The sequence below is a fragment of the Onychostoma macrolepis genome, chromosome 12 (genome assembly GCF_012432095.1).
Source record: "Onychostoma macrolepis isolate SWU-2019 chromosome 12, ASM1243209v1, whole genome shotgun sequence".
NCBI classification, from domain to species: Eukaryota; Metazoa; Chordata; class Actinopteri; order Cypriniformes; family Cyprinidae; genus Onychostoma; species Onychostoma macrolepis.
Genome location: NC_081166.1, coordinates 21,712,305 through 21,736,586, shown reverse-complemented (window position 1 = coordinate 21,736,586; position 24,282 = coordinate 21,712,305). Strand labels below are relative to the sequence as shown.

The window sequence follows — 24,282 nt, the reverse complement described above, 5'->3', positions numbered from 1 at the left end:
CATATTTTATCTGTCATAAGTCTTGTCTTGAGACTTTAGCTCCGTGTGTGTCATAAAAATATATAATGGTTTTTGTTTGGGAGCTCCCTCTGCTACTCAGGTCATATTTTTGATGGAAAAATATAGAAATTATCATTCTTACTTAACGTGATGTATACTGTGACTACAAATAAACAGAAACAGACTCTACTGAATAAGTAGGGTAGGCCTATTTGTCCTCTTTCTTTTGTGAAATAGTGGTTCACATTGCTTTATTTCTGTGTGACTAATTTTCAATCCTGATAAATTAATTCATTATGATCAATGTATCACTTAATAGGCTATTGTAAAACTGGCTATTGCTTTTGGATTTAAATCTAACAAAACATGCAAACAAACAGCTGCTTTTATCATGTTCGTTTTGTTATCGCGCTAGTTCCAGTGACTTATTTCTGATTAGTTTTCTAATAGCTTCTCTTTGTTGATGAAATGATGGGGTTGCGTGACGTTGTTCCAGAGAGGCGTGTAAAGGGCGGGTTTTAGTGAAGCACAGCAGAGCTTCTGGCCCGACGGTGGAAACGTATCGTGATTTTGGGCTTGGTGCTATTAGCCCCGCCCGGCCCGTTTAAAGCACTGGCTCGCACTGGCCCAAAAGTGGAAAAGCGGCTATTGTCTTTATTTAGCCAACTGTGTGACTGGATTTAAACAAGTAGATTTTTATAACTCGACTATAACAATCATGATAAAGGGCAATGAAAGTGGCAAACCCACACTGGGCTAGTAAAGTAGCCGCTCATATCCAGCCAAATAGAAGTGTATCAATGCACATGACAAGTCTATTGTTCTTCGGTGGTTAATGATGGGAAATTACACATCAAACTATATATAAAACGCAAAGGCAATTACACATCCACTGATCAGCTTTGAAAAACATAGCATTTCACATTTGTTAAGATAAAAATATGGAATGGAACCATTGAGTTTTTGTAGTTCTCATAAGAGACCATAAGGTTTAAGGTCATGACTGTTGTCCACTCCACTGGGTTTCCATGGGCTGACGCAGGAACTCCTCCACCTGTCGGGCCATGTCCATGGTCTCTTCCAGATCAAATTCACCTTCCGTGTCTAACATGGAGTCATTCCTTCAGATGCACACACACATACACATACACCAGTCATGCACTGGGTTTGTTATTGCAGAGATAAACAACAGCAGCACGGGGAAAAATAATCACATACAAGATGTTCCTCAGAACTTACATTGATGGATAGATTGTGAAGTTATGGTGTTGATTGACAGTGGGTGATGCTGCATGCTCCATGAATGAATTCCCAGGAGATGGTTCAGGATTGGGCGAAGAAAACCTGGGAAAGAATATGTATACAGGTCATCTGATATGAATTTGTAATGCTTCTGGTATACTGCATTCTAACACACATAATTGTGTGAAATCAGTGTTCAACTTCCACAGTTCTGTATCTAATTTCCATTATTAAATTAAATTATTATAATATACTGACATTATTTTGGCCATTTTCCACCCTTAGATACTAGCACTCACTGTGTATGGGTCCACAATAGGGTTGCTCGGTTATGGCACAAATCATAATCACGATTTCTTTAGTCCATATTGAGATGGCTATTATTTAGCACAATTGGGTTAATTGGGAAAACACGGTAAAAAGGGTGTTGTTTTACAATACCATTGAGAAATTTTAACCAAAGTATGTTATAGACTTTTCATTAAGACCCTAAAGAATCATATCAACTTGTGAAAAATGGGCATCCAATGACCCCTTTAAGATAAGTAAACAGTCAGTAATCCAATAAAAGAAAAAGCAATAACAGGTAATGTTGTAAATAATGTTCAGTTTCTTGCACAGACCGATCTTTTCGCTTCATAAGACCTGAATATATCATTGTATATTCCTTAATATACATTTTTTTTTATTCTCAAAAACCAGTAGCCACTGACTTGCATTTTATAAAATCACCAAGAACCACGGTTTCAGCTAAAAATCATCTTTACTGTTTTACTGAAGAAAAAGTGTCACCTTCATCTTGGATGGCCTGATGTGAGCAAATTAACAGTATAACAGTATCTGTACATATTGGAATATGTAAATGTATGATAATCATTTGGATGAGTGTTTGACTTGTATAATAACTTTATTATACTATGTATAATAACTTGAGATAAGAGAACAACACTCACTCAACTTTCACCACCTGCTTAATCTCTGGTTTGACGTATCCATCCCCCACTGCTTTTGCTAAAAAAACAAAATCACATTCATTAAAGATTGTTAATAGAAACTCTTTAACACCTTAATTCACAAGATCCACGGTAAGCATGTGTATATATCGAACAGTCACTTGTGCTGAACAAAAACATGTTTTGAGATTCTGACTGTCTTTATTACCCCTTTATAAGCATTGAACCTGTCAATCACTAAAGTTACCTCACTACGTTCTGCACGCTCACGAAAATGAAATGACAGGAAAAAGGAGCATGCAGAACCCAGTTGGTGAGCTTAAACTAAACAAAATCATGTTTTGAGCGGTACTAAGTTGATTCTGACTAAATTAAAAACCTCTGATTGGCCCTTGCTTTCATAAGCTCAGTGATACCAGTCATAACTCTGTGATACCAATTACACAAATGACCTACATTGAATTCTAAAACAATTGGTGGCAAGTTTGCATCCCTGAAAGTTGGAAAACATAATGCTAAGTAACTGCAACTATGCTAACAATCAAGCACACAATCATTTGATGACATTTTTGTTTGCAAGAGAAAACATGCATACAGTTTGGAGGTGTGCAGTAACGGGAGAAGACTTCCTCTTTCGGCTGGTTGGGATAGAGGAAGAGCAGATGGTTCAGATCACTGATCCGATCAGCCAGAGAGCGGATGGAGAAATCTTTAGTAGTGAAGGGCATCAGGTTCCACACCATCCGTTCTCCTGCACAATGAAATACACAAACTCAGAATATGATGGCTGTTGTTAATTTCATGCATTTCTGTTTAAGCTTAGACACACCTTTGGCTGAACACTAGAGGCTGACATTTTTTCGGGAATCCTGCGGGTCACGGGAATCCCGCAGGAATCCCGCGGGATGGGATACAAAATCACTATTAAATCACGAGATTAGGACGGGACAGGAAAAAATGTCAGTGGAAGTGGGTGGGACCGGGAATCGTAATAACACTATGATACCCAACTTTATACACAAATATACCTTTTATATAAATAAACTATAAACTGTATATTTTAATTTTGAACTCAATTCTAGTTGCCGTCTCTTTATGCTCTCCTCCTGTTTGCTTTGGTGTGGCTGGTTAAGTGAATGACGCAGTCCGTGATGGACAGATCATTAATGGCTGGTCTATGTGGAAATACAGTACTCAGGCAAGACATCCAAACGCTCACCCATCATTCATCGACCTCAAATATGGCTTTTCATCTGAAAGATGTATGCAGTAGCAACTTTACATGGCCAGTCAATCTAATGTTAACCTAGAGAAATGTTCCCTATTCTAGAGCCGGTGCGGAGTGTGAAGACTAACGCGCTCAATGCATGACAGAAGGAGGCGCTGATGTGCTCACTTGCTCTTACAATACTCCCTCATTTTTGGTTATACAGATAAAAAGTAATACATCTTTCGAATCTGTAAAGACTCTACGTTTATTTGCGTAACTCAGAATAACAACAAAACATTGCGCTTCTGTAAAATAAAGCAAACAGGATGCGCTTTCTGCCGTCTTGGCCTCTATGAACTTGAGTGAGAAACTGGAAAATGGGAGTCATTCTTCTGGGATTGGGACAGGATTTTCCCCAAGTTTTTTCGCGGGATTGGGATGGGATTTTTTTTTTGTGGGAGTGGGACGGGAGAGGTTTGAAAATCCACTCCAGTGTCACCCTCAACTGAACACATCTCAGTTCTCATTAGTATTGTCTTCACTAACCATTTAGTGTGCTCCTTACCTGCTTTGTTCGGGTTTTCTGCAACCCATGCAATGGTGATGCCTCCGATCTCAGAGTCGCTGAAGCGCAGAAGGAATGTACCGTTTGGTTTCGACATCAACATGTCCTGAGCTTGCTGCTTGTTTAGGAAACCCAGAATTGCTCTGCAGATAAACATACAACATTTTACTAAATGTACTCTTATTAGTGCGTGAAGTGTGCTGAATTAGTCCTTACCCATCATTCCAGTGAGACTTCAGGTGTTTCTTCATGAGCTCAATGACGCCATCAAACCACTGCCAGAATGTGAAGTTCCTGCCCGGCAAACTCTCCTGTCAACACAAGAACACCCAAGACTGGATCCTAAGACTGGATATATTGCATTAATTTCAAATGTTCAATCAATTTTCTTCTTTTACATCACTGGATGTTTTGATGAAAAATCTAAAGTAATGGCTCTCAAGGGAGACGATGTATAATAGGATTAGCTGCTGCACATTTGAGAAGACCTATTATTTATGTTTGCATCACATATTCTGTTTATTTTATGGCATGCTGTAATTACATGTTCCCAGACATCCTGCACTAACATATGTGACACTGGACCAGAAAACCAGTGATAAGGTTCAATTTTTGGAAATTGAGATTTATACATCATATGAAAGCTGAATAAATAAGCTTTCCATTTATGTATGGTTTGTTAGGGCAATATTTGGCTGAGATAAATCTATTTGAAAATCTGGAATCTGAGGGTGCAAAAAAATTGAGAAAATCATCTTTAAAGTTGTTCAAATGAAGTTCTTAGCAATGCATATTACTAATCAAAAATTAAGTTTTGAAATTTACAAAATATCTTCATGGAACATGATCTTTACTTAATATCCTAATGATTTTTGGCATAAAAGAAAAATCGATAATTTTGACCCAGACAATGTATTGTTGGCTATTGCTACAAATATACCTGTGCTACTTATGACTGGTTTTGTGGTCCACAGTCACATATCTCGAATTTAATGCATGTCTCTAAAATGCAGTTCTTTTAAATTAATACATATCCGTCATAGTTATGTAGCAACATCCTCTTTTAGAGTCTCACAATGCCAGAACAATGCATCAGTCAATTTAACCGATTCAGTCTAATTTGCTAAAAACCAGTTCAGGCTGATTTGCCAAACACTGAAAAGAGTCAACTCAAAGAACATCATCATTAGGTAATACTGATGGTTACCCTATTAAACTGAGACCAGGTGATGGTCATGTTGCAGTAGTCCTCAGGGTTGTTGCTGGAACTGCTGAAGGCTTTCTGAGCGAGGAACACCAGATTGTCTTCTGACAGGCCTCTGTCGCTCTGAACCTCCGATTTATATTTCATGTTCAAAGCCTCACACAGCTGCGGCCACAGCACCTTATCAGGCACCACGAATGGCACTCGACCCTAAGGAGAAATCATATAGAACCTAATTATCACAAGTGTGTACTTTTGTGAATGTTGTAGTAGAATGCAATCACAAAAAGTTCTCAGGCCATTCCACATTGTTGCATTTTGGTTGCGTAGTAGAATTTAAACATTCTTGACCCTGTTAAGAGAGTGGCATGTACTCCAATCTCAGTCAAGCAACTGTTTACAATAAATGAAGACAACATGTTCATAAGTGTAAATGGGCAATATCTGACACATTAGAAATCAGACTATTTGTGTTAAGTCGCCTCAAAACAACATTGTAAATGTACTTGATCTATTAGCTGAGAACAGTACATTTTGTTCAAATATGCAAAGAATATGTAACTGATGTGTCCACTAACTGGCTCAGAGAAAGCATTATCCCACAATACGGTCGCTGTAGCGTTATTGTCTTGACTCCCATGAACGATGACCACAACAGGCAGGGATAACGTCTGCACAAGAGAGAAACAAAAAGGGACAAATTCACAAACGATACAAAGTTGCATAATAAAACACAACAAAAAGGAACGACTTTGACAAGATTTGTGTTTTAGTGTAATGTTTCACCTTCACGTGAAACACAAGTTCATTGCCTCCCACACTGAACTGAGACTCGAACAGAACCGTAAACTTCTCTTCAGTCACTGACTCCGCCCCACGGCGGTCTGACCTCTTTATACGCTTCAGAGACTGCAAACAAGAGGGAAAATAAGTCATCATTTTAAGTCACTTATCATGAAAAATATCTTAAAACAAGTTTTGATTAATCAAATTCCAAACCATCCATTGAATCAAATAACAGCAGGCAAAAAAAAAAAGTAATCTTTATAACACTCATTAGGCCTTATTAACAAATTTTAAATAAACTTTCAAATGCATTTGCTTTAGTTCATGAAGTGTTCATCTTGAAATATATATAACAGTATAAAAGTCATTAACAATATTTTGTGGTGCATGTAAACACACTTCATATGTGTAATGTGAAGCCTTTAAGCGCAATTTACCATGGTCCTGAAGTGTGCACTCAGGGTGCCAGTGGTTTGGTGGTACTCCATCACACAGTTGTTGTTCAGAATCTCTCCACTGCTGTCACTTCAGCGTAAAAAGGGGACAAACAGTCATGTCACTTTTTATTGTCATACAAAAACAAAACAGCGTTTCTCTACAGGTTTGGTGGTGATGTCCATAAAACTAGCACTGCACAACAAGTAACAGTGTACATAGTATACATCGTACACAACTGTGTCAACAGTTATATAGAGCTGCAATTTTTTAGGTGCCCACCTATGAAGTACTTTTATGCACTTTGTGCGAAATTAAATTAAATAATAAGAAGAAAATAAATATATTAATACATTTTAAACATTGAAAACAATGGTTAAATCAAGCATTACTTAAGCTTTCAAAACACTGTATATACACAATCCTGTGTACAGTATAAAGCAAAATATATAAATAAAAATGACTTAACACAAACAGTATGTGAAATGTATCAAACCGTAATCCAGTAAACTGAACCCAAATTTACTTATTTATCTCTGTGTATTAACCAGGGGCCAGTACCACAAAGTTAGTTGAACAAACTCAGGGTTAACGCATTGGAGGTGACAAAAACAAACAAATCCAACCTGCTTTAAATGGTACTCCTAGACAACACAATGGTACCGTTTCTCAGTAATTTGAGAATTGCTTATCTGTTAAAATGCCTCAAAATATATTAAACTCACTAGTCAACCTCACTAGTTTTATTTTGGCTAAAAATTAAAACTAAACTTTCAAAAATAAAGGAAATTAGATTAATTTACACACATACATGATTAGTTTAAAAAAACATTTGAACTGAAAATATAAAAAAAATAAATGAACTGAAGGTGATTTAATGATTTAGAATCAGATTTTAGGAGAAAAATATCTGAACAAACTCTGACCTTATAATCTTGTTTCTGTTTGTTTTGGCTAGTAGAAGTTCTGAAGGGTAACTAAATGGTAAAAACTGTTTCCTTTCCTTTCTGATCCCTGTTCACATTGATCCGCGAAAATGACTAAAAACGCCAGGCCAGATGTCACCCTGCAAAGAAACACTATGCATCCACGCACATATATAGAGTGAACATGTAATACGTATGCGGAAACGTCACCGTTTACACAAATTCGTGTTTTTGTAGTTTATACAGAGACTTTAAAACTTTGAAAACCGTTTTCACAAGTTTGCATTTTCAGGCCCCAAAACTCCAAAAGTTTTCAATTTTTAGTCAAAAACGGTATCATGTAAATTTCCCCTTAACTTAGTTGCCAAATTGTCTGGTGAGTGAAAACGTTCGTTTCAAACCTTGATTATAATAGGTGCCTTGGCACAGGTCCCTGGTGTTATACAATAAAGCGAAAAGTGCTAAATCAATTCCATGGCAAGTTTTAGTCAAAGCCAGATGAGGCCATTATATCAGTTGCTTGGTTTATATTTCTGTAGTTAAAGAAAACGAGTTGCTGCTGAAAGTGTCTCAATCTTATTTGAGTAGGGAAGTGTAAGAGTCCTTCTGAATGCAGGTAGTGTTTTGTAACCTTACTTGCGGGTGTTCTCGTTCTTTAGTAAGGCCTTGGCCTGCTGTTCGCTGATGATGGTGGCTTTAACCTGTGGAGGATTCATGTGGACATTGAGTTTCCCTCCGACCAGCAAGCGAACCGTTGCTGAAAATTTGGTTTGAGTCTTCAGCACTTGAGGAGGCTGTTTCTCAATTATAAATGTGCTGCGGAGAGACCAGAAGCAAAGACACTGCTAAAAACATTGATTCTCTGAGAGAGACAATAGTGACCAATGATGGCAGTGACTGAGTACACACCTGGTGACGAGTGCTGATATGATATCTGTGACAGTAGCGTTGAGTTCAGTGAGCAGTTCTTCTGTGGGTCCAGGAATGGGCAGCTGCTGTGTCAGGTGTTCAACTCGGCGAATCTGCTGTCTGTTTTGCCAGATCATATCGGCCAACTTCTCACACCTGCATTCCCAAAACAAAAACATGAAGTACAGAACCACCAACACGTTCAAAGAAAGTTACAAGCAGTGCAACTTGCATATAACATTTATATATGTTACATTTCCGTCACAGACCCTGAAGAATGGAGGGGTCAATTCCAAAATTGGCAGTCAGTATGTTGTGAGGCAACCATGTGCTTTAAGTACTACAGTTCACTCTCATGGACTGAACCAGATTTGCCCCTCTCTTCCACCAAGGCATTTGCAAGTTCTTGACCTTAATTTCCTGCCTTCTTTAAAGGGGTCATATGATGCGATTTCAAGTTTTCCTTTCTCTTTGGAGTGTTACAAGCTGTTTGTGCATAGATAAGATCCCTGAAGTTGCAAAGACTAAAGTCTAAAAACCAAAGAGATATTCTTTATAAAAGTTAAGACTCGACCACGCCCCCCTAAAACAGCTCACGTCATGGTGTGTGGAGATTTGCAAAACACCGCCCAAACGTATACGCAAAGAGTGTAATTTTTATTCTCGCTGTAGTATTGTTGCTGCCATCAGCGCCATGTCCTGGAGACACTGTGTTTCATTGTGAAAGTGAAACTACTTTGTTTGGGCTTCCAAAAGAGGACACAACTAGAAATCAGAGGTTAAGTTGTATTTACAACACCGTTCTAGAGAAGTTCAACCCAAATATTAGAGGATCATTTTACAAAGGACTGTTTCTTGAACCTGGGAGGAGAGTAGCCCAGCTGTGCACAAAGGCTGTTTCTATAAAGTGGGGCAATTCCAACTTTGCAAGGACAGTCTGGTGCTTCTGACTCACAGCCTGCAAGTATGTTTTCATATTTAAAGAATTTGCCACTGACTATTCAAACGTGAGTTTTGAGCTGTGTAGAGTAGTGCTTGTTGTTTGTCGTTTCTCCGATCACAAATGCAGACATGGTAATGTTTACGTAAAAAGACAGTACAAGTCATAATAATCAGTAATTATGTCCCCACTGGATGCAACAAATGCCTTGTTTGTAATGGGTTTTATTGTTTTTGTCTTGTCGTGCTGGGACACGGCATCACAATACGGTGAGGGGCGTAACATTTCCGTCTCATGCTTAAGGTATTTGGCCAATCACAACACACTGGATATCTGGCCAATCAGCGTACACCTTGCTTCTCAGAACGATGAGCTTTGTAAAAATCAACGCGTTTCAGACAGGTGGGGCATAGAGGAGCAACAATAATGTACAGACTGTGGAAAATATTGTGGTTTTTTTTAACCTTAAACCGCATAAACACATTGCATTACACCAAATACACCAAATAATGTTCTTTTTAGCAACGTCATATGACCCTTTTAAACCCTTTCCAATAAAGATCTGTAAAGCTTATCTGGATTTTACAGAATTATCTTAAAAAAAATTATCTTGAAAAAAGGATGTTTCTTTTTTTGCTTTTTGCTAGTATTTATACATACTGTATATGTTTAGAATGTTAAATTTCATTTTGTTAACTGGTACTTTACATTATTTCTTAATGCAATATGCGAAATGCCAATAGTTGACAGAAACCATTTAAGCTGCCTTTTTGTATGGTGTGAAACAGGCCTTAGAGTTCCTGCCAAGGTAAGTCATATGAATTAGCTTATAAAAAGAAAAGGCTATGGTAAGCCCTCAGTCAGGCCCTGTGTGTATACTGTGTACCAGGTACAGTACCAGGCTTGCAGTATGTCCAGTCCTCCCTCTGATGGTCCTCCATTGCCTGCGAGCTGCTGTCGTCTCTTCCACTGAATCAATTCATCATCTACGATCACGGTTTGCTGTTTCCTCAACAGAGCTAGAGTCCTCTGATGCTTCTCTGCCAGTTCCTTTGCACAAACATACATTATGTTATTCAACCATTGGAGAATATGATGGAAAACATTGCTTCTGGTTTACACCATGTTTGTTACTGATTTCATATAAAGGTCGTAATTATGTTTTACACTACTAGAATTGATGCCGACCGTGCTTATCATATTCTTAAGTGCAACAAGTCATTTGCATGTGAAAGTAGAAACACGTGCAATTCAGATGAAACTTCTGGGCTGATTATAATGTGCACGTTAACTTTCCTCATGAAATGTGTGTGTTGGTCCGACAATAGCCTCCATGATGATGAGTGAACTCTTTTATTTTTATCATCACTTAGATTATGGACATTTGACTTATAGCAGTGCCCAGTGTTTCCCATGCATTGAGTTATTTGTGGCGGCTCGTCACAACAAAACTGACCACCACAAATAAATTTTCCAAAAGGCTTATACTTCCTTGAATAAACTGAGCACTGCACGTTTGAAAATTAAAATGCAGCGCGGGTGTTTTTATATTAATGTATCTTTGAAAAGATCCGACCGTCTTCATAAAAACTCGATTACATTTTCCTTTCGCCTTTCCTGTAATGCCTGATAAAGTAGTGTGTGAGCAGCGCTTATTTGATTACAGCCGTTACCGAGGGAAACGGCTATATCTTCCGCTCCAACAGCGCCTCCTGCTGGAAGAGAATGAATTTGCATTTGCAAGTCTGTAGGGAAAAAAAAATTTACTCAAACTCTTTTATGAAATGAAGGGGGAAAGAAAAAAAAAAAAATTCGGCCAAACATATCAGCCAAAAAAAAGAAAAAAAAGAAAATCGGCATCATATATCAGTCATCGGCTGCCCTGATTTCGAAATATTGGCATCGGCAAGAGAAAACCCCATGTCGGTCGACCTCTAATTTCATATTGTCAGAAGGAAAAAAAAAACAGACATGTGTATCATGTGGATTTAGTGTACCTGTCTGTATTTCTGTAAGGTGTTGGCCTCTCGTGTGAGCCAGGACTCTAACGTGGTCTTCCTGCTCTGCAGACCCGATTCTCTCTGAACACGCTCAGCTGGAGGAATGCTGGCCAAACTACTCAACTGAGCTATACGACAAAAAGAAAACTTTAATTAATTGATTAAAAACACAGTTCAATGACTCATTACTCAAAAGCATTCCATGTTTTTGCCATTTATTTCAGAATGACTCATTTAGCTTGAGTTCAACATGTTCAAAACTGACACACTTTGATTCGAATTTCAAAAGATGATTTTTTTTTCCCACATTGGACATCGCTATGGACATCAGACCAAACAATATTGTCCCAAGATTTTTACATCAAAAAACATCAATTTAGAAGCAATAGACTACTTTCTGCCCTGTTTTGACCCCCCTCATCGGAACGCTTTGTTTGAATAGGTGTGGTGGATTGTAGACTTGGAAGTAATGAATTTTAACTGAATTGTTCAAAAAAATTGCAATCTAAATAAAGGCCTTTTCACACTGAACGCAGAAATCGGCTCGAATGTTCAGCGTGATGATGCATTTGAATCAAAACAATGAGGCTATTCACACTAAGCGCGATCATTTTTTTTTTATCCTGTGTGTTGATTTTTCCCCCGTCGCTCCGTGATGAAACGGGACGTCCAATGAGATTTGAGCTCTCATGCCTGGAGCAGCTGCTGTTGCACAAAAAGGGTGAAAATGGTGGCGCTGTTTCGAAAATATAATAAATATAAATGCATAAAAAATAAAAAATAAAAAATGATTTTCTGTTGTTTCTGTGTAAATGAACTTTAATAGTCTCATATTTATTGTGATCTTGAATCGACTAATTTGCAGTAGTTCTTACTCCACCACCTCTGTGTCACATCATTAACAACAGTCCCATATTGCTGAACCAATGCTGTTCCAACAACAGAGGCGCAAACATGTCAGCACAGTTTTGGGAAACAGTTGTGACTTGCTAGTAAATATGCATCACACTATGATAATGTGGCAGCGAGTTCCGTTGTTGTAGCGTTGTCACACTCCAGAGCAGCTACTATATCATGTGACTCACTTACTGAAGTACAAGATCCATGTTAATGCATCATTAATTTAATTTAGCCATTAGGCTGCTTTTACTTGCTGAGTCACCAAAAAGCAAAAACATTAAACATTAAAGGTCTGTCATATTTTCATTTAATTTTTCAAGGTTTTGCTGATTTGCTTGCCAGCCAATTGGAATCATGCATTTAGCGGGTTTAAGTACAATATGGAATAAACTCACTGTGTATGATATATAAATGATACTGGATTTGCAGACTTAGACAGCGTATATTCATACCCTGTATCCTTAAGCTCTCCTGGTACTGAATGATGAAGTATTCTTGACTGTGCTGCAGCTTGCGGAGGTCATTCTCTGTGTCATGTGTCATAACACGTAGCTCCTCAAACGTCTGGTTGATCTGCTGATATCTCTGAGGGGTCCCATCTACCGGACCTGACCCCGGGCTGCTGGCCTGTTTGCCACAAACAAACAAGATATCACTTGCTCAAAATCTAATGATGACATCCTCAGTGTAAATAAACAACCAATGAAGCTGCACGTGTGACTTACGTTGGATGCTTCCTGTACAAGTCTTTGCTCAGTGTACAGGATGTGTTTAACACACCGCACAAGCTCTAGAGGGCAAGGGTCATACGAACTCTACAAAACACAGGATCATCATGGGTATGAACTCAATTTAACAGGTGTACAAATCTTTTGGTTCTAAATATGCAACAGACCTTGAATAACGTGTCACTTTAGTCTGTGTGTAATGAGCAAGCCAATATTATTTTATTTTTTAACAAATAAAAGTGTTTTTATAACAGATTTGAAGCAGAATATACTACATTAGCGCACACAAACTTTTTACAGTGTGTTATGAGCGTTTCAGGTTATACTTTATTCTGATGGTCCACTTTAGATATTCTATAACTACATGACAACTAACTCTCATCATAGTATTAGTTGACTGCAGTAGAAGACCTCTGTTACAAATTCATAAGATTCTCACAGTGGGGGCCAGACTTTGGACACCAACGCTATATACATTGGTATACACAGACGAAAAAAAAAAAAAAAAAAATTCTGGCTTAAAAAGCAGATCTTGTAATATTCATATCCTATTTGGCTCAACTGATTAAACATTTTGATGAAATTATTTTGGAGTAAACTTTTCTGACATCACTGCTTTGTCCTCAATATCTTTATCCTTGATGACAATTGTGACCATTTAGGATTTTTTTCTTTTATAAAGTATTGCTGCTGTCCACATGAAAACCACTGGGAAGGAAATACAGAGACCTGACCTCTCGCAACAAACTGCAAATGATTTTTACCTTCAGCTGTGTGGCATAATGACCCAGTTTGATTTTCAGAAGGAAACCATCTTCACCCATCTGATGCTCTGCCTTCCTCTGCAGCTCCTGGATCAGACCATCCAGCAGACGTTTTGCTTTAAACTCATCCTGCTGGTTCTCCAGGTCGATGGCATCCCTGCGCACGACAAACACTCTTCAGTCCATTTCATGCCCTGCTACGATCGTAAACAGCCTTTATTACATACACAGATCTGAGCTGCTAGCGGAGCAAAAAAGCTCACCACGGCTGTGCCTCCAGCCACTGCGCCAGGTAGTGGCGCACCTCGATGGGGAAGTGCTGCCCATAGAGAGACTGCATCTGATGCAGGGCATCCCCCTGCAGCTGCTGCGCCTGAATCCACAGTGCCATACCTAGCTCTGAACAGACAGATGGAGATGTGCACTTGTAACTTTAAGAAAGGTATGAAAACTGTGTCCCACAATGAAATGTGCTCAATATGACCTTCTGTTTCCAGCCTTTGATGAAAGCAAAATTGGATTAAAAATGCAAATTTATTTCTGTGACAATAACTGAACCATATTGATGCATTCAAGTTTTACAACCTTATTTTCTGAGACAGTATACAGAGCACAGTACGCAGTAAACTGTCATTCTGTTGTGAACATTAGCTTTATTATATATACAGTGGGGCAAAAAAGTATTTAGTCTGCCACCAATTGTGCAAGTTCTCCCACTTAAAAAGATGAGAGAGGCCTGTAATTTTCATCATAGGTATACCTCAACTATGAGAGACAAAATGAGAAAAAAAAATCCAGGAAATCACATTGTAGAATTTTTAAAGAATTAATTGGTAAATTCCTCGGTAAAATAAGTATTTGGTCACCTACAAACAAGCAAGATTTCTGGCTCTCACAGACCTGTAACTTCTTCTTTAAGAGGCTCCTCTGTCCTCCACTCGTTACCTGTATTAATGGCATCTGTTTGAACTCGTTATCAGTATAAAAGACACCTGTCCACAACCTCAAACAGTCCAACTCCAAACTCCACCATGGCCAAGACCAAAGAGCTGTCAAAGGACACCAGAAACAAAATTGTAGACCTGCACCAGGCTGGGAAGACTGAATCTGCAATAGGTAAGCAGCTTGGTGTGAAGAAATCAACTGTGGGAGCAATTATTAGAAAATGGAAGACATACAAGACCACTGATAATCTCACTCGATCTGGGGCTCCACGCAAGATCTCACCCCGTGGGGTCAAAGTGATCACAAGAACTGTGAGCAAAAATCCCAGAACCACACGGGGGGACCTAGTGAATGACCCGCAGAGAGCTGGGACCAAAGTAACAAAGGCTACCATCAGTAACACACTGCGCCGCCAGGGACTCAAATCCTGCAGTGCCAGATGTGTCCCATTGCTTAAGCCAGTACATGTCCGGGCCCGTCTGAAGTTTCCAAGAGAGCATTTGGGTGATCATATGGTCAGATGAAACCAAAATAGAACTTTTTGGTAAAAACTCAACTTGTCGTGTTTGGAGGAGAAATAATGCTGAGTTGCATCCAAAGAACACCATACCTACTGTGAAGCATGGGGGTGGAAACATCATGCTTTGGGGCTGTTTTTCTGCAAAGGGACCAGGATGACTGATCCGTGTAAACGAAAGAATGAATGGGGCAATGTATCGTGAGATTTTGAGTGAAAACCTCCTTCCATCAGCAAGTGCAAGATGAAACGTGGCTGGGTCTTTCAGCATGACAATGATCCCAAACACACCGCCCGGGCAACGAAGGAGTGGCTTCATAAGAAGCATTTCAAGGTCCTGGAGTGGCCTAGCCAGTCTCCAGATCTCAACCCCATCAAAAATCTTTGGAGTCCGTGTTGCCCAGCAAAACATTACTGCTCTAGAGGAGATCTGCATGGAGGAATGGGCCAAAATACAAGCAACAGTGTGTGAAAACCTTGTGAAGACTTACAGAAAACGTTTGACCTCTGTCATTGCCAACAAAGGGTATATAACAAAGTATTGAGATGAAATTTTGTTATTGACCAAATACTTATTTTCCACCATAATTTGCAAATAAATTCTTTAAAAATCCTACAATGTGATTTTCTGGATTTTATTTTCTAATTTTGTCTCTCATAGTTGAGGCATACCTATGATGAAAATTACAGGCCTCTCTCATCTTTTTAAGTGGGAGAACTTGCACAATCGGTGGCTGACTAAATACTTTTTTGCCCCACTGTATAATGTTTACATATATATAAATCAATGTTTTTGATTAAAAATTACAAGGGCACATGAATTCAAAAAAAAAAAAAAAAAAAAAAAAGGATTTTGTAGGCCAAAACCTGAGAAATGGAATGTCAAGTCAAGCGCACTGTATTGTGGGATAAAATATTTTTGGCAAAGGTCATCCAGGTATGTGACCCTGGACCACAAAACCAGTCATAAGGGTCAATTTTCTGAAATGGAGATTCATACATCATCTGAAAATTTGAACCACTCTGCATTGGACCCATCATGAGTGCTAAGGCAGACAAAGGGGATCGGAAAAGAGAGATTGAGCAATCGCCAATGAAGAAAAAATTCAGAGATTCCGCCATCTCCAGAGAAGATCTCGACGATGCTATTGCTAGCCGTATGGAACTAGCATTTAAAGAGCAGCAAAGCACTTTGAATTCGGTTGTGAATTCGGCAGTAAGAGATGCGATGGACTCTGTACTGATTTCAACATTGAGCGAACTGCGTGAGGACATACAAGCGACCAACAAGTCTGTTAAAGAGCTAAGAGAGGAGTTTGAGGCCATAACTACCGCGGCGAAGCAGACACGTGACCGCGTTGATTCTGTTCAAGCAGATGCACATGAGGATAGGAGGGCAGTCACGGACGTAAGAAATCAGCTGGAGCGACTCACCGAGAAGTGTTCCTCTTTCCGATGTTAAAGCCAAGTCCCCTAGATGGCATTATTAAGTAATCAGACTTTCATTACTTCACTAAAAGAATATATTAAGGAATTTCTTGAAATCAATATGCCCTCTGATGTGGATCCTCAAATAATGTGGGAATCGACTAAGTGTGCTATACGAGGATTCTGTATATCTTTTTCTTCTACTCTTGCCAAAGCGAAAACTCACCAGTTTACACAATTAGAAAATAAAATCCAATCATTGCAAAACCTACAAAAACAACATTTTACTGAGCAACAAGCTACACAGTTGTCCTCTTTAAAAGAAGAATATGATTTACTTTCACACTCAAAGGCGGAATTTATTTTACATAGGACTAGGCAAAAATATTATTTTTAATCAGAGAGACCTAGTCATTTATTGGCCCTTAGGTTGAAAGAATGCAAGTTTAAGGCATATATTAGCACAATAAAATCATCGGATGATCAGGTCACCACGAAGCCTGTGGCAATTAATGACATATTTAAAGGTTTTTACATGAATCTGTATAAAGCCGAAACAGATTTTGATGAACCAATTTGTAAGCAGTATTTAGATAAATTGGAACTGCCTCGGATCTCACATGTGGATAAAGAATCTTTGGAGGCCCCATTAAGTTTGCAGGAGCTTCACGTCTCTCTAAAAAGCCTTCAAAAGGGCAAATCGCCGGGTCTAGATGGTCTCCCCCCTGAATTATATTTGGAAATTTGAGATTTGGTAGGGACACTTATGCTTAATTCATTTAATTTTGCAATTGAACATGGGGTATTTCATAGAGATCAAAAAACATCACTGATTTCATTACTTCTTAAAAAAGGGAAAGATCCATTAGATTGTTCCAGCTACAGACCGATTTCGCTTATCCCATGTGATCTTAAAATCTATGCTAAAGTTTTTCCTTTTCGTATGGAGAAGGTAATTCATAGTCTGATCAAGGAGGACCAAACCGGTTTTATCAAGGGGCGAAATGCATCTGACAATATGCGTCGACTCCTTCATATTCTTGACTTTGCAGACTCCCACCCGACCCCTTGTGCGGTCTTTTCACTTGATGCAGAAAAAGCCTTTGACAGGCTAAAGTGGAATTATATGTGGGCAGTTCTGCAATGTTTCGGCTTCGGTGAACACTTCATTTCTATGATTAAGACATTATACCACACACCTGCAGCATCAGTCATAACTGGTAATATTATTTCCCCCCCGTTCCCTTTGCAGCGGGGGAACAAGGCAGGGATGTCCGCTTTCCCCCGTATTGTTTTGTCTATCTTTTGAACCCTTAGCACAAGCCATCAGGAAATCTGAAGTATCGATTAAGATTCATGATCATAATCATAGTATTTCATTATACGCTGATGATATTATTCTATATTTAGACCACTTTGATGTTTCAGTCTCTAGTATAATTAAGGAATTTGATAATTTTAGTAGCTTATCAGGATATAAAATAAATTGGAGCAAATCTGCTTTAATGCCAATTAACAATGTTAAAGTTAATTCTTCTATTCCCTCATTTATCCCTATTAAGGAATCTTTCATCTATTTGGGCATTACCATATATAAAAACATTCATAAGATTGCCAGAGACAATTTTAATAATATTTTAGTTAAGGTCAAAAATGACATTCAAAGATGGAAGAATCTTAAAGTCTCTCTTCAAGGAAGAATCTCCACTGTTAAGATGAATTTGTTACCTCGATTTAATTTTTTTTCTCTATGCTACCACTTTCTCCCCCTCCAGGTTACTTTAAGGAGATCAACTCCGTAATTTCTAAATTTATCTGGAATGATAAATGCCCCAGAATTAAACTTACCACATTACAACATCCTAATAGCGCAGGAGGACTGGCTGTACCAAATTTTGAACTGTATTATTGGTCGTTCCAGCTTAAGGCTCTTCATAATTGGGTTGATCCTCAATCTACAGTTTCTTGGAGAGTGACTGAAGCTGACAAGGTTAAACCAAATAGACTCCAAGATATCTTATTTACAGGCACAAGAAAAAAAGGGGATAATTATAAGTTTGGTCCGGTTGTGGCCAACTCTATTAAAATCTGGAAAACGGTGGAACGTCGGATAGGAGGAACCTTCAAATTTTGTAACAGTACACCTTTATGGCACAATTTTAATTTTGTATGCGGAAATCGTCCATTTGTCCAACCCTCTTGGTCCTCTTTAGGTGTAAACACGTGCGGTGATATATATGATAACCAGGGCCTATGTTCATTTCAGACATTAAGAACCAAATTTTGTCTACCAGCATCCGCATATTTTGTCTTTCTTCAATTACGTTCTGCTCTCAAAGCGTATGGAGTTCCTTGGGCATCTCCCATCTCCTCTCACCCTATGCAGTAGAGGTCGACCGATATGTGTTTTTCAGGGCCGATGCCGATACCAATTATTACATACCAAGTGGACCGATAACCGATATTTTTAACCGATATATTATGTCTGATGTAAAAATGAAAATTAATGTCAAAATTAAGAATAACAAGGGCTCTGACAAAAACTGCCTTCCCTGGTGTTGATTGCACTTCTTACTCTTGTCATCTTCCATGCATCCATCTACTATAAGGGTAATATAAAGAGAGTTAAAAGTGGGGCCACTGCATGCTTCATGATTAAGCCTATGAATACTGTACTACAGATAAACAGCTTGGGGAAATGTAAGTATTTAGCTTAAATAATTTACATGTTAGAAATGTATGTGTAATAGCATAAACTCTCATAATTATAATATAATAAGTGTAAATAATTTAATTGTCTTCATAGCTCCATTGTAGAAGTTGTGAAGAAGACTGCAACTATTTTAATTAAACTATAACACTAATAGCCTGTTATAGGCCCACTTGGTTCAATAGCTCAATGTCGCCCTAATATTGGCCTGTGTGACAGTATCTTAATCTTGGCCTATGTGACAGTAATTTCGATTAGTTTTAATTTACAGTGCAGTGCAAATGAAGCCATAAAACATTAATTTCAGTTATCTTTTAATCAAATGAGAGTTAAACTCATTTCTTTTTGGCAAACAAATGGGTTTACCATTAAAATTAAAACATGGAAGAAATAGCGTATTGTGTGATTATTCTTTTAAACAAAAGTTGTTGTTGTAGTAGTAGTAGTAGTAGATAAACCGAACTTTTATTTTGACGGGTTGCCATGAGGACCTCTTAGGTTTCTGTATAGCCTATGACGATCGTTTTACTCAAATGAAATGGTCAAATGCTCATGAAGCAACTCTCAGAGCAGTTCTGGGGATGTTGTTCATGTATTTATGTCCTCATTTAGTGAGACGGCATTTGCTGAAAACACCGCGAGCGTCGCGCACTTCAGTGTGTGTGTATAATCAAAACCGCGCGTCTGTGCCATTCACATATACAGAGACACGGAGAACATGCATAATTCATATTTAAATAAGTCTTTTGCAGCTTAATATTTACAGATTCTAGTCCATAGCGCGAGTCGATTTAAGTGTACTTACCTACTTTTGATTAATTCATCCAAATTTTGACAAACTCCGTGACTCCGCGTTATACAGTAAATTCCCTTTATATGACTGGCTTCCGCGATTCCGTCTGCGTTTTCCCCATCGCGGAAACCATAAACAGATAATATTGAGGTGTTTTGCAACTTCAGTGTAGTGGATTGTGATTTTTTGCAACTTGAGCAACGTCTGCTGCTGCCTTTGAGAGACAACTGATGCGTGATGATCACTGAAACTGTAGCAAGCGCTTTCAGTATGAAGCCTCGTTTACACTCGCGCCTGGCTCCGCTTCGCAAGCCTCCGCTGACTGCGCGCGCACCTCCCCAAACGGACGAGGCGTTTATACTTGACGCGTTCGCCGTTGAGATATTCTTTGAAACGACAGGGGGCGCACAAACGAAATCATCCTTTAAATCCGCAGGAAGTAGAAGAGAAGTAGGAATTTTACCGGAATTACGTCAGATCATTCAAGATGTTTGTTGATTTAATAAAATTTTACATCAAACTTTTTGTTCACTCTTTCATTTCTGTGCATAATGCAGACACATTTCTACATATTGTAGTATAGCTAACGGTATGTGGGTTATTCGACAGTGTTGGAATTTACAGGATGTCTTATTATTCTAACATTTCAAATTAGACCACATTATTAGAGTACAAGTTAAACAAAAATATTGCCACGTTGAGGCTCAAGTAGGTGTAACTGTTCAAATACCAGGTTAATGTTATAATGTATATAAGTTGAAACCCTACACTGTTTTGCAAATGTAACACTTCTATATAGGTCAAAATGTACTTTGCCATAGATTAACCCATGTGATGTCTTTGTTATGTTATATAAAATGAGAAGATATAAGAACAGTTCAAAAGAGCAATGTTGATCAATATTGTTTTATTCTGAATACAATATATTACAGACACATTGTTATGTGGTGCATAGAATACTTGGCTATAGTTACAGTGCTACAGGCATATGTGAATAATTATTTTAAAACTATTATAAAAATTACAAAGAAAATATAAGCTGTTCATGTTGACTGCGGCGCCGCGCGAACTGTTCGCTCGAATCACAAAAAATGTTGTGCACACCGCCATGCGAAATGAGGTCGTGCTCACCCAAAGCGAACTTCCGCTAACACCACAATGACGTCATATTTGCCGCGCGCACCCAAGCGAACTTGCGGACGCGTCGAGTATAAACCAGGCTTGAGAGTGCCTTAGTCTTCCACATTGATTGGTCTGACTCGTGACTACCAACAAATCAGATGCGCGGTGGGCAGAGACTGCTCGAGGCCACAGAGTGGTGAGTTTTGACAGGCTGCATCAGAGCCAAATAGTGCATTTCAAAATAAAGTAATTTTATCGGCACATCGGTTTTGAAAATGACCGATACCGATAATCATAAAAATTCTTAAGATCGGCGCCGATAATCGGTCGACCCCTACTATGCAGGATTGGATTGCACCATCTGTTGGTCGGCCGTCTGTTTCTTTAATATATAATAAGATTATTGATTGCATTACAAAACCTCTTTCTATTAAAACTATTTGGAATAGGGAATTATCTGACCTTAATTTATCTGTCGACTGGGAGAGAGTGTAGTCTAATCTCAGTTTAACATCTAAAAATCTAGCTCATCGTCTTATTCACTTCAAAGTTATTCATAGAGCATACATAACTCCTTACAAAAGATTTAAAATGAAACTACAACCGAATCTCAACTGCCATATATGTAATACTACATCATCAGGTACTTTCCAGCATATGTTTTGGGAATGTCCTGTCGTCATCAGTCTATGGACACATGTAAACCTGGTTTTATTGTCCTTACTGCAAATTGATTGGTCTGTTAATCCAAGTTTGTGTCTTCTTAATGATGATTCTGGTCTCTGTATAAGTTCAATGCAAAAGAGAATGTTGTTTGCTGGTTTTACAGCTGCGAAGAAGACAATAATACAAAACTGGTTTACACCGCACATGTGTGAAAAAACATATTGGATCCGTAGCCTCCTGCAAATAGTGACCTGTGAATGTACAACAGCACGAATCAATGGGGCCAAGCCTTCTACCATCGATGCTTGGCAGTGCTTCCTCTTTGATATACGTGACTGTATAAAAGAGTGACTTTTGTGTTTTTCTTGTCCTTCCCTCTCTCGCTCCCTTTGAATGGACTTTGAGATATTGAGTATGTGTCTGTTGTTTTTTTTATTTATTTTTTATTTTTTTGGGGTGTTATGTATGAAAAATAAAAAATGTTGATAACAAAAAAAAGTATCTTCATGGAACATGATCTTTACTTAATATCCAAATGATGTTTGGCACAAAAGAAAAATGGATCATTTTGACCCATACAATGTATTGTTGGCTATTGCTACAAATATACCTGTGCTACTTATGACTGGTTTTGTGCTCCAAAGTCACATATTCCATGCATACACGAACGGTGCATACAGTATTTATTCTAAACTATAGACACAATACAAGTAGTATGTTGTTCAAAAAGCATTCAAGTCAAACACTGCAAAAAACAGAACAGTATGGTACACTGTAAAAAATGACTGTGATTTTAACGGTAAAAAAAAAGTGAAAATGCTACAGTAAAAACCTGTTAAATAGTTAACAGTAAGTTCCTGTCAATTTTACAGGGAAAAACCATAAACTGACATTCCCAGAATTCCCTGCGTTGCATTTCAAATTTTGTTTGAATTTGATGTTTTTTCTTTTAAATAACTATGTTTCTTCTTAGTTTTTTTCTTATCAGTTATGTTTATTAGGGTTGTATGTTACATCTAATGTTGTTAAATTAATGTTTATTGCATATTTCAGTTTAATGAGTTTCACCATGATGGTGTTTAGTGTTTGTGTGAATGACACTGTGCGCCTTCTATATATGTTATTATTTAAAAGTTGCTTGTGATGGGCTTTGGTTCATCATGTGACTTTCTCCTTACCTTCTGCATTTGGTGGTTATCAGTGTATTTCAAAGGTACAAAACAGATTTCAGTACTTTATTAGGTTGGTATATTAACATTATATCGTTAATGAAATCACGGTATTTAACTGTAAATTTAAGTTAAAACCGTAAAACCTAAAATGTTGTTACCGTATTTCTTACGGTAGAATTCCAGCAACCACAGCTGCCGGTTTTTTACCGTCAATTTTACGGAATTTGTTTTACAGTGTAGTATGTTTCAACTAATTTCATGTTTTTGACAGGCTAACGATGCTAAAGAGTCTCATGGTATTTTCGATGAAGCATGCAAGTACTGTAATTTCACCATGATACCATCACTGTAACTTACCATAGTAAATCACGGCACTGTTTGTATGGGTATGACGCCAAAAATTTAGGTAGCTAGCTCAAAAGCTTTTGCAATACACGGGTTAATTAAGTTAATATAATATTATTTTTAATAAAAAATGTGTTTGTATTCCTGTTTTTGAACCAGATTATACAACATTAGCATACACAAACATTAGCATCAACACAAACTTGTTGCTTTAAACTCAAGAAGTGAGTTAACTAAGACTACAGGCAAACTAAATCCGAAATAATTTTACCGAAATCATGTTTTTACGGTATGAAACCTCTACACATTACACATTTATTTTCAGACGATGAATTTGACGACTCGTGAAATGTTTAGTTAGCATTAGCACTTCGCACCGACAGCTAGCATTAGCTCAACCCTAAGGATAAAACGTACAAACACAAGTGTTTAAAACTTTAGCGTTTACATCTGACAGTTTACCTGTGCCATAAACCATATAAACCTGTATCTGTGGCTATCTGATATATGATGCACTGTCACTCACTGGAGCGATTTAACGTCTGCTAAGCTAACTAAGTTAGTAAAAGTACTTCATAATGCACAGTCAGCTGAAACCAGTCCCATTAAGAACAACTCAATAATAAAGGTGATAAAACATGTGCTCACAGCATTAACGGAGACCTGCAGCAGAAGGATTTGATGATGATTTGAAGACGTTAAATGTTTGACAGGGTTTACCCATCCATGAGCTCAACTGTACAAAACCACCACAGCAACTCTGAGCTGAACACGCCTACACTGACATCTGCTGGTCACCGCAAGATCTTATTTTGTTATTTATTATTTAATTTTATTTCGTTAAACTATTTAATTAAAATATTAACCTTCTTTAATCTTCTTTTTTTAATTGGTCAGATCGATATAGTGAACAGTCACTCCTACATTGAACAGCATTAAATACACAATGCAGGCCTTAATATGGGACATTAATATACATACATTATAAATCTAAGGAAGTATAAGAACAATGGTGAAAATAC

General features: G+C 38.0%; 1 protein-coding gene across 3 annotated transcripts; it reads right to left on the bottom strand.

Annotated features, from left to right (window-relative positions):
• Positions 1–801: 801 nt before the first annotated feature.
• Positions 802–24,025, bottom strand: stat5b (signal transducer and activator of transcription 5b). Of its 3 annotated transcripts, none has more exons than XM_058793726.1 (19): positions 23,909–24,025; positions 13,826–13,961; positions 13,563–13,719; positions 12,796–12,885; positions 12,523–12,697; positions 11,168–11,298; positions 10,069–10,220; positions 8,231–8,386; positions 7,958–8,137; positions 6,398–6,485; positions 5,961–6,083; positions 5,753–5,845; positions 5,178–5,384; positions 4,187–4,281; positions 3,971–4,113; positions 2,791–2,946; positions 2,196–2,253; positions 1,240–1,344; positions 802–1,121 (listed from the first exon to the last, which is right to left on the bottom strand). In XM_058793726.1, the coding sequence occupies exons 2-19, from the start codon at positions 13,951–13,953 to the stop codon at positions 998–1,000; spliced, it is 2,361 nt and encodes a 786-aa protein (XP_058649709.1). In that variant the 5' UTR covers positions 13,954–13,961; positions 23,909–24,025; the 3' UTR covers positions 802–997. The 3 variants fall into 3 exon arrangements, with proteins under 3 accessions (XP_058649709.1, XP_058649710.1, XP_058649711.1); XM_058793727.1 differs by lacking the exon at positions 23,909–24,025 and adding an exon at positions 19,968–20,096; XM_058793728.1 differs by lacking the exon at positions 12,796–12,885.
• Between the last annotated feature and the right edge of the window lie 257 nt (positions 24,026–24,282).

What these genes read in the sequence shown, in the direction of transcription:
- stat5b (XM_058793726.1), bottom strand. Translation starts at nt 13,953, where the DNA reads ATGGCACTGTGGATTCAGGCGCAGCAGCTGCAGGGGGATGCCCTGCAT. An exon ending in TGGCTGGAGGCACAGCCGTG is followed by an intron (nt 13,720 to 13,825) that starts GTGAGCTTTTTT and finishes TGTCGTGCGCAG; the next exon opens with GGATGCCATCGACCTGGAGA. An exon ending in GTGCACACTTCAGGACCATG is followed by an intron (nt 6,084 to 6,397) that starts GTAAATTGCGCT and finishes TCTTGTTTGCAG; the next exon opens with TCTCTGAAGCGTATAAAGAG.